General features: G+C 38.1%; 1 protein-coding gene across 1 annotated transcript in view; it reads left to right on the forward strand.

The window, feature by feature from the left end:
* The window catches only part of LOC308666413 (uncharacterized protein), a 51017-nt gene extending 40864 nt beyond the window's left edge, over positions 1-10153 (forward strand). Inside the window, exons 3-7 of the mRNA XM_081325242.1 lie at positions 5800-5889; positions 6059-6123; positions 7501-7638; positions 9463-9603; positions 9851-10153. Coding sequence (XP_081181368.1) covers positions 5827-5889; positions 6059-6123; positions 7501-7638; positions 9463-9603; positions 9851-9992 — 549 coding nt within the window. The 5' untranslated portion in view covers positions 5800-5826 and the 3' untranslated portion in view covers positions 9993-10153. The remainder of the gene's footprint in view (positions 1-5799; positions 5890-6058; positions 6124-7500; positions 7639-9462; positions 9604-9850) is intronic.
* Positions 10154-10638: the final 485 nt, after the last annotated feature.

A 10638-nucleotide genomic window follows, 5' to 3' on the forward strand; every position in this document is an offset into this window, starting at 1 on the left:
AGGTTTACCATTCATTTTTGGTATTGGAAATATGATGTGCCTAGTTTGGTGGCATGAAGGTACCCCTTATCCCCCTTCATATACTAAGGTGCTCAGTTCATGGGGCCATATAAGGGTGCCATATAAGGGTGCCCCTCTAGCATCTATCCACAGCTAGGTAAAGGATTATGACATAGTAGAACACATCATGATACATTGATTGTGATGACATTGGACTTCCTGCATATATATGTGTGTGTGTATCTAGCATTTCAACCCTTGTGGTGAGGAGCTGAAGTGCTGAAGTGTGGAGGAGCTGAGGTGCGGAGGTGCGGAGGTGCTGAGGAGCTGAGGTGTTGAACAGTTGAATTGCTGAGGAGCTGAGTGTTGAACAGCTGAAGTGCTCAGGTGCCGAAGTGCTAGGGTGCTGAAGTGTTGAGGTACTGAAGTGCTGAGGTACTAAGGTACTGAGGTGCTGAGGTGGTGAAGTGCTGAGGACCTGAACAGCTGAAGTGCTGAGGTACTGAAGTGCTGAGGTGCTGTGGAGCTAAGGTGCTCAGGTGGGGAGGTGCTGAGGAGCTGAGGTGTTGAACAGTTGAATGGCTGAGGAGCTGAGTATTGAACAGCTGAAGTGCTCAGGTGCCGAAGTGCTAAGGTGCTGAAGTGTTGAGGTACTGAAGTGCTGAGGTACTAAGGTACTGAGGTGCTGAGGTGCTGTGGAGCTGAGGTGCGGAGGTGCTGAGGAGCTGAGGTGTTGAACAGTTGAAGTGCTGAGTGTTAAATAACGGAAGTGCTCAGGTGCCGAAGTGCTAAGGTGCTGAAGTGCTGAGGTACTAAGGTATGAAATTTTGCTTTCAGTATTTAGTTTTTACATCAAAATTGGGTGACAGACACCTTGATGGATGTTTGTAAAATTCTGTTGCCAATCCCCATCTTAAAGGGAGATAAATTATAGAATGAATATTGAATACTAAGGACCTCAGGTACTGTATTCACGACGTCTGTTCTGATCAGGTTTTGGAGAAAAAGAGCTGCAAATAGCAATAGTTGAGGGTTTTTTTTCAGATGAAACTCTAATCACTATTGCAAATTTTATTGATCTCATGCAATTTCACAAAATGCTACTACCTAAACTGTGAGAAAGCAACTTGTTGGGCTATCTTTACAGATTGGCATTTGGGAACAAAGTAAGAACTTTTACCACACATTGAATCCAAAAGTTTATCTCTACAAATTATTTTGAATTGTTTGTGTCTGTGTAAAAGAGAAAAATGTTCTTTGAATGAAAAGACTCTTCATGGAAAATATTCATGGCCAGTTATAAAGATCATTCTAGATAGTTCAGTGAGGGATGTGGTGGCTCAGTGGGTTAGGCTGCTGAGCTTGTCAATCAGATGGTCGGCAGTTTGGCGGGTTGAATCCTGAGTGCTGCGTAGCAGAGTGAGCGCCTGTTACTCATCCCAGCTTCTGCCAACCTAGCAGTTCGAAAGCACGTAAAAATACAAGTAGAAAAATAGGGACCACTACAGTGGGAAGGTAACAGCATTCCGTGCACCTTTGGCGTCTAGTCATGCTGGCCACATGACCACAGAGACGTCCTCGGACAAGCGCTGGCTCTTCGGCTTTGAAACGGAGATGAGCACTGGCCCCTAAAATCAGAAACGACTAGTACGCATGTGCGGGGAAACCTTTACCTTTAGATAGTTCAGCAGATTCATTGTTGTATCCCCTAGATCAGAGGTCACCAACAGTCTATTTTTGTACCCCATGGCACGGCAGTGGCCTATTTTTGCACCCTGTGGGGTGGCGACATTCCATTTTTGCACACCGCAGCAAGGTAGCAGCCCACTGTTGTGATCTGTGGTGCGGCAGCAGCCCGTTCTTGCACTCCAAGGCACAGTAGCTGCCCATTTTTGCATCTTGTGGTGCAGTGTCCTGTTTTTGCGCCCCATGGCTGCAGCGCTAGCACAAGTGAATGGAGGTGTGTGCACTGGCCAGCCTGTCCTGTGGCCTGATGGCCAGCAGTCCATGGCCCACTAACAGGCCAGGGCCCACAGGTTGGGGACCCCTGCCCTAGATACTAGGATTTACATTTTAAAAACAATATTAGTGTTGATATTTCTTGTTTTAACATATTAATGTTTTATTTGGTTTAGCCACCTAGTGTTGCCTCTTAGTAAGATGGGCCAGATATATGTTAAATAAATAGGAAAGCTGAATTCAGTGGGGTTTAGGTATGCTTTTGTTGCAAAGGAAAATGTAGGTTGAAGCTTCTAGAAACAATTTAATAGGTGGAATTCACCTAGGGAAACAAGAATATATCCCACATGTTGAATTGACTCGCACATCTGCCTTCATGAAAAAAATCATAAATTCCCCCTGTAACTTACAGGAAATTGAAAAGTAGCTGGGGACTAGTGGGATGTTATCAATTGGAATACAAATGCCAAATATTTGTTGTTGTTAGTTGCCAAGTCGTGTCTGACCCATTGTAACCCCATGGACAACGTTCCTCCAGGCCTTCCTGTCCTGTACCATCTTCAGAAGTCCATTTAAGCGTGAGCTTAAATGAGCCAAATATTTAGTGGAAACAAAAAAGGAAAGTGAAAACTCTTGGAGAGGGATGGGCAACCAGTTGCTATCCAGGAAGACTGGACTGGTTGTTATTAGGGGAGGCAATGGGAGTTACCCTTTGAAGCACTTAAGAGCCTGACTACCTAAGAGAATGCCTTTCAGCAGATGTTGAACTCTGCAGGAGAAGCCCAGAAGTTGTGCTGCTTTTTGAGACTGATCTATAAGGCAGATGGAAGATGGCCTTTTCCTCCATCATTCCCAGAGTTTAAAAGGCTCTCTTGGAGCAGTTGCCTTTTCCTACAACTCTGTTTTTATAAAATACACAAAGTAAAAACACTTATTTTTTAGTATGGTCTTTAGGGGCCAATGATTTTATAGTTTGGATTTTAATTTACCAATCACATTTTTCATCCTTGTGACTCTAAATCCTTTAGGACAGAAACATTATTTATTTCCTTATCTTTTTATGTTACTTTAAATGTTCAACCATTGTCCTAAAGGATCATTCAAATCAGAGCAGTGGTCTCCAATCTTTTGAGCACCAGGGACCAGTTCCGTGGAGAGAGGTTTTTCTGTGGAGCGGAGGAGCCCTGGTTTCATGTACTGCCTGCATCCCACAGATGTGGCTTTCCTTGTTTGCATGGCCTGGTTTCTGGCATGCCGCAGCCTGATGCTGGTCCACGAACCGTGGGTTGGGGGACCCGTGGATTAGAGGAACTGGAGGATAAATGCAATTTAAAAATTGTGTGCTGTTCTAAACATTGTTTCTCAAGACCTGCATTCCAGTTTTTGAAAATAAAAATATTTATGCTATTCTGCTTTTTCACCTTTTACTTTATCTTCTAGCTGCCGTCACTGATTTTGCGATGGAAAGCAATTTGCTGAAAAAATTAAGAGAAAACATGAAACGTCTTAAAAAAGATGTAAGAGAAAACATTTGTTCATAGGCTATCACAGTAAATCCTATTGTCACACAAGTATGATGGGACATATAGAAATTTAAGAGCAGCAGACTCACTGTTGCATTTTGGGCAGCCATATAAATTGGATGATTGAGTCAGTGAACTTGCAGAGCTACCTTAAGTCACTGAAAATACTGATTTCACATATTTAATAAGCCAAGTTGCTAATGGAGATTTTATATGACTTTAGCAGGAATACTGTTTGTTTTCTCTGAACTTTTCAGTTAAAATGAAAGGGCTGCTTGGGGATAATAGTAGAAGGACTATCTGCCCCATTCCTATCCGAAAGGTCTTTCTCAAAAGGTAACTGGAGTTTCTCCCCCCCACACTTGGAAGTTGTTTAGATTCTCATCCAAGAAGCTTCTCTGACTGAAAAAGCGTCTTGGATGAGACGTGAAATGTTTTCCAGAAGAAGAAAAAGAGGAAGTCCAGTTGCCTCTTGAAAAAACACCTTGGGGATAACCATGGCCTGGATGACTGCGAATCTCCATAGACATGTCCCATGCCTACTAATCCCAGACTGTACCCCCTTAATTCATTCTTTATTTCAGGAACTTCACGTATTTAAAGAGAACATTTAAAAAGCAAAGTGGTAGATCAGCTTTAGATATTCCCTTTAAGATTTTTGATCCACTCTTGCAGAGAAAGAAAATTAATATTAAATTGACTGAGATGACTAAAATGCCACAAAACAATTAGCAGGCTGTTCATTTCTCCAACCCATCAGGCTCTAAAAGGTATGAAAAGGGAAAATACAAATTATGTCAGCAGAGACTGCAACTACACTTTACATTAAATGCTGGTATCAGTACAGACAGAGGAATATCAAAAGCTTCTTTTATTCAGTAGTGTGAATTTCGAGACAAGGGTGCAAAGTTTAGATGCCAGTTGGTATCTAAGATTTAAAGATGAAGAAACTATGTTTAACATCAATCCAAGTCATAAAAAGCTGTTAGAAAAATTAGCGTTTTTAATCACTGTCTTTTGTCTTTTTAAAAGAGGGTATTTTGTCATTGCAGGAAAAAAGTGATAGACTTCCTCTTCTGTCATCTGCCAGAGAAGCACAGAGACACGCTGAGGTATATAATCCATAGTTATAGTCAGTATACAAGGAGTATACAGTATACTACTTCTGGTTAGGTGATCTTTATTTCCTTGAGAAATAAACTGAAGTCTATTCTTAAGCTGCTAAAATGGAAAGTACATCAATTTTTAAAAAAAATGATGGCCCCTTCCCCAATATTTTTGCAAGACATTGCTAAGATGCTTCAAGGAGGGGCTGGGTTTCAGGACCCCTTTTTCTTCCCCCAAAGTTCTTACTTTGTTGAGGGTCTTCCTTTGTCTGTTCAGGGGACCTTCTTTTGTTTTGTTTCTTTAACAACTCCTTTCCTTCTTACCTCCCTCCATGAAGGGAAGTTTGGGATGAGATTCCCGACTTCACTTTCTGCTTTCATTCATGCTTCATCTTTAGTTATGGCTGATTCAGCCTGGTGTCACAGGAGCCGTATCAAAATAATCCCCCAGATTTTATAGCTATACAGTTCAGATTTTAAGCTCACCTTAAAATAAATTTATGGGAAAAATGTAGATAAATTCAGAATAAATGTTTTTTTCACAACTGGTAATGCATGTGCAGTATATTTTATATATTATGCAGTATATTTTATATGTTTGCCTTATATTTCTGTTACTTATATGAGATTCATACACATCTACTCAATGCAAACTAAATTTCTTAACTTTATTTGTAATTTTTAATAAAGAATGGAAATTATCAGAGTTCATGCTAATTCTTGGTTGGTTTCTTCTTTGCCACATTAGCTAGTTTCTTTGGCCACATACAATACCAATAACAGTGACATAAAATTTAGATGGTTCGTATTTTGTGTCAGATACTGTGTTTTACATTTCCTAAACAAATTAACTAAAGCTAGATATTTCTTTTTCTACTCCAGCATAAATAATATTTATTTCCTCTATTGAATAACGAAAGCAGTAAATTGGGAGTTGGACATGTGTGTGCAGATACTGACATGTATGGATTTTAATATGCAGAAATATGCTTGTCTACACTCCAGACTCTTCTCTTAAAGAGGAAGATTAAACTAATATCCTCTTTACACTGATATCATAGAGAATTTATGGAAAACCTATGGAAAACAAATTCATGTAATTCTTCTCCTTGTATATCCTTAAGGAAATTTTCTTAATGAAGGAAAATTTATCAAGCAAACATCTGATTCACAATTTATTTTATGTTTTTTATTCTTCACAGAACTTGCAGGTTTCCAGGCATCCTGAAAACATTAAGATGCATGTGGGCCACAAGGAACCAGCAGGCCACGATTTAAATTTCAAGATGCGTTCCCATCAGGTACGCAATCTAGCATCTGAGGAATCTTTTGAGTGTGCATTACCGAGAAATATTTCATGTCATAATAAGAGGAGAAGAAGCCCAGGGTGAGTGGGAGGAAAGTGTGTGGAAGTGAGTGGGCTGTTGTAGAAATATATCCCTGACTTTTAATGTATTTTGGCTTTTCCAGATTCTTCAGACAAAAACACAAAGACTAGAAGTGGATCTGAAGAGAGCAAGGGAACAGAGTTTTATGTAAGTTTTGGCACAGTTGAAAATGTCTTTATGTGGTACAAAGACATTTTAGATATCCTCTCCAGAATAACTTCTGAAAAGTATTTAGTAACAATTTGCTGTTTATTATCTTCATGGATTATCAGCCATCAAGTCAGTGTTGACTCTTAATGCTCACCTAGTTTATCTTGTAGTTACTTATTATGAGATAATCACAGCTTAATCCTACCACGTTCACACTTTAAACACAACTTTCATAATTTTTACATTGACAATGGGATTGGCCATTGTATCAAATAAATAAATAAATAAATAAATAAATGTATACATACATACATACATCAGCAGTGGAATTTCAGAGAGTTTGGCATTTCTTGCAATACAGTCTGATTATCGAGTAGGAAGAACACCGCATTCAGTGAAATTATAACTGTAAAGATTTTACTTCAGAGTAAAGGTAAAGGTTTCCTGTTAGTCATGTCTGACTCTAGGGCACAGTGTTCATCTCGTTTCTTGGCCGAGGGAGCCAGCATTGTCCAAAGACAATTTCCATATTCATGTGGCCAACATGGCTATACATCAAAGGTACATGGAATGCTGTTGCCTTCCCACTGAAGTGGTACCTATTAATCTACTTGCATTTCCACGTTTTTGAACTGCTGGGTGGGCAGGAGCTGGGGCAAATAATGGAGCTCAGAGCTCACCCCATTATAAGTGCTGAAGTCCTCGAGCATATTAAGGAGGATATGGTGGCAATTGTTCATTTCTCACAAATGAAAATAATTGGAGGGACATTTGTGCTAGCTACAGACTGGTGTAAACTGTGAATTAAGCCAATTCTGGATTAATGAAGCGGAATGAAAGCAGCATGGGGAAGGACACTGCTTTGAATGTTGAAGAGCGTTTTGGTAAATTTGACAACTTTCTCCTCACAACAGAAGGGAAATGATGAAAATTGTATTCTAGTAAAACTTGGAAAATAAGCTAGGAATAGCAACAGTTGAATTTGTTTTTTAAACAGATCCTCTCATAATGACTGCCAATTGTATTAATACTTTTCTTATCTCACGCTCCCTCATAAACAAGATACTGCCTTAATCACTGAGGAAGAAATCTGTTGGATGTTTTGACAGTTAGGCATTTGTGAGAAATGAGAACTTTCCCCTTATCCTACATCCATAACTTTAATTTGCTTCTAAAAATCATTTTGAATTGATTTATGCCTTTCGTGGAATGTATACGAAAAATAAAAACAAATGGTTAAAGCATTATTTCCTTTATATGTACGTACAACCCCCAGGTATTTTTTACTTTTTATATTTTTAACTGAAGAAAAAGGTTGATAATTCAAGTAAAAAACCTAAGCGGGTTAATTTCTCTGTTTTTCATAATTTACAGAAAGACAATGGAAATTTCAAAGTTGTTGATGGAAAAGGAGGAGCTTCAATTAAAAAATCAGGAGCTCATAAACAAAAATCTCCAACTGACGAAAGAAAAAGAGGAACTCTGTGCAGAATATGAAGAAAAGTTGAGGAAGTAAGAAATGTTTAGACAGCAAAGCTGACTTTCTCTTCCAGAATTTCATATTAAATTCTCCTTAGCTCCTTCCTCTGGTCGTACTTTACACAACATTCTGGGATGAATTATGTTGCCTGGAAAAATGTTAGGGAAAAGCAAAAATGACTCTTTTTAACTTGTTCCAAATGTTCTGGCTGTCCAAGCATTATCTAGTGCCTTTTTCTGACCTCAGCAAGGCCTTGTTACTTTAAAGATTTTCACTTTTAGAGACTTTGTGTTTTATTAAAGCAATAGCAAGAGAAGAGATCACTGGGTCCCAGATGGGTATTAAACATCACGAATCTGTTCACAGGGAATCTTTGTGGCCCAATCACCTATGTTTAGGAATCCTTGGTTTTATCTCCCACCTACTAGTGTGCTTTCCAATCACGCCAGGTACAGGCTTCCACTTTGTTCTTTATTTCAACCCTCAGAAATTCAATCTCATCCATCATTCTGTACACATCAGAAACTTCGCTTCTGGAATTTTTTTATTGAAAAGTTTTGCAATATATTTTTGAATACAATAAACCCCCTCCTCCCCCTCTCCTCCCCTCCCCCCTCCCCGACTTCCCAGAGCTGAATACAGGGTATAATAATAGAAACAAGCATAATCTAAAATATGCGAACAACAATAATAAAACATTAAATTCTATCACACTTTAACTCTCCATAGTCAAAATATTAATAAAATAACTACTAATTATACATCATAAAAATCCGCTACTTATTCAAATGCTAAATGATACTTTTTAGTCCCATATTTATTCTGAATATATTCAATCCATCTTCTCCATTCCACAATGTATCTCTGTTGCGATTGATCTTTCAAATATGCTGAAATCTTTGCCATTTCCGCCAAGTTAGAAACTTTCAAAGTCCACTCTTCTATAGTCGGCAGTGCTTCCTTCTTCCAATATTGTGCTACTAAAAGTCTCGCTGCCGTAATTAAATTCAACATCAACTTTGTATCTATAACAGTAGTATCTGTAATAATATCCAATAAAAACAATTGCAGAGAAAACTTTATCCTTTTCTTAAATATCTTTTCCATATTCCACCAAATTTTAATCCAAAAAGCTTTAACCTTTTTACAAGTCCACCATATATGAAAATACGTTGCATCCTCACAGCCACACCTCCAACATTTGGGCTGGCAGTTCGGATACATACTTGCTAATTTTTTAGGGTCTAAGTGCCACCTATAAAACATTTTATAAAAATTCTCTCTTAAATTTTGGGCCTGTGTAAATTTTACATTTCTAACCCAGATCTTTTCCCAAGTGTCCATTGTGATAACTTCTTGAAAATTCTGGGCCCACTCTTCTGGAAATTGTTTTGAATTGGCTTGTGCCTGTTCTAGTAGGTAAGAGAAAAAAGAAAAAAAATGTCTTCAAGATCTGAAGATTCCTTGGTGATAATAATGGATTGTCAAATGCTAGATACTGAAAGGACAACCATTAACTTGTACTAATCAAACTCCTAAATATAGCAATCTTAACTTTAATGCTGAAGGAGCTAATCAAACCCCTTTAGAATATAACGGAGGTAGATTTACTGCTTCATCACTTTTACTGAGCATTTCCAAAGTACCCAGTAAATAATTGCAGCATTTGTTCCTGTAAGAAGAGCTTGGTAGCTGTTTTAATACAAATAGCAAAAACTACATTAATTAAAATTATAAAAATTGTATTGTAAACAAAATATCAGTTATTTCAATTAGTTTTAATTTTAAACAAGTTTTATGACTCAAATAAAAAACCCTAAGTGGGCTAATTTCCCTCTGCTCTTGATATTTTACAGAAAAAGTAGGTCAGATGACTCTGTACAATTAGAGAACCTCCGACAAGAGTATCAGAGTGTCAACCGCAAGTGTGTGAAATACAGTGAAGAAAGAAAAGATCTCCTAAGAGAAATTAATGACCTTAGCGATGAACTTTATAGGTAAGAAATACGTATTTACATAGCAATCCTGACGTTTTCTTTAAAATTCAGATTTATTTGTTGGAGCCCGGAGCCCAGATATAATGGATAAAAGAAATATTCCATTCTTTTATATCTATGTATTAGTGAATAAGAGAAGAGCAACAGATATAATGGAATGTAAAAATAATTAAGAATGTAGTTACGCTTAATAATTCAAGGAAAAAATCACGTGGGCTAATTTCTCTCTGGTCCTTGTAACTTACAGAAAGACAACATTGATTTCAAAAATGTCATCAGAAAATGAAGAGCTTCGAATGAAGGCTGAGATGCTCGTGTTCAAAAATATTGAAATAACCGATGAGAAAGAGATGCTCTGCAGAGCGTATGAGGAAAAACTGTGCAGGTGAGGAATTTGTTAGATAGCCACCATGAATTCCTGTTCCAGAATTTCATAATAATTTCTCTTTAACTTAGAAATCTTGGAAAGACCTTAAATTCCCCTTAACTTAGGGGGGGAGGAACGAATTAGGATTCATTACACTTTTACATATACAAATCTAAGAGTTAGTCAGGAAGGTATCTATAGGAGAGATCTTTCAACCCCCAACCCCCCGCTACCCAACAATATTTATATACTACAGTGAGTTTCCTGATAAATCAGGAAATCATCAGTTATAAATCAGTTCCAATTATTTTTAACTAAGAATGCTTTGTTGTTGGTGCACATTCACATCTAACCTTCTGATTTTTCTAGAGAGAAGCAACTGAGGAAGGGCTGCTGCGTGTCATCAATGGACAACCCCCAGATGGTATCACCTAATAGCAGCGAATACAAAAGTGGCTCTGTGAGTGCCTGCCAAACAAGTGCAGTCATTCGAGAAGACGACTCAGAAGCTCTTCAAAAAATGAAGCCTCAAATGGTGGGATATCAACTAAAGGAGCAATGGCTTAAAGCTTCAGTAGACAGCCTCAAAATCAAAAAATCCAAAGAAGCCAGGCAAAATGTACTGACATGGCTTCAGCAAACTCTGGAAAAGCTGAAAGAAGATTCTG

The sequence above is a fragment of the Vipera berus genome, assembly GCF_964194415.1.
Source record: "Vipera berus genome assembly, chromosome: 3".
Lineage (NCBI taxonomy): Eukaryota > Metazoa > Chordata > Lepidosauria > Squamata > Viperidae > Vipera > Vipera berus.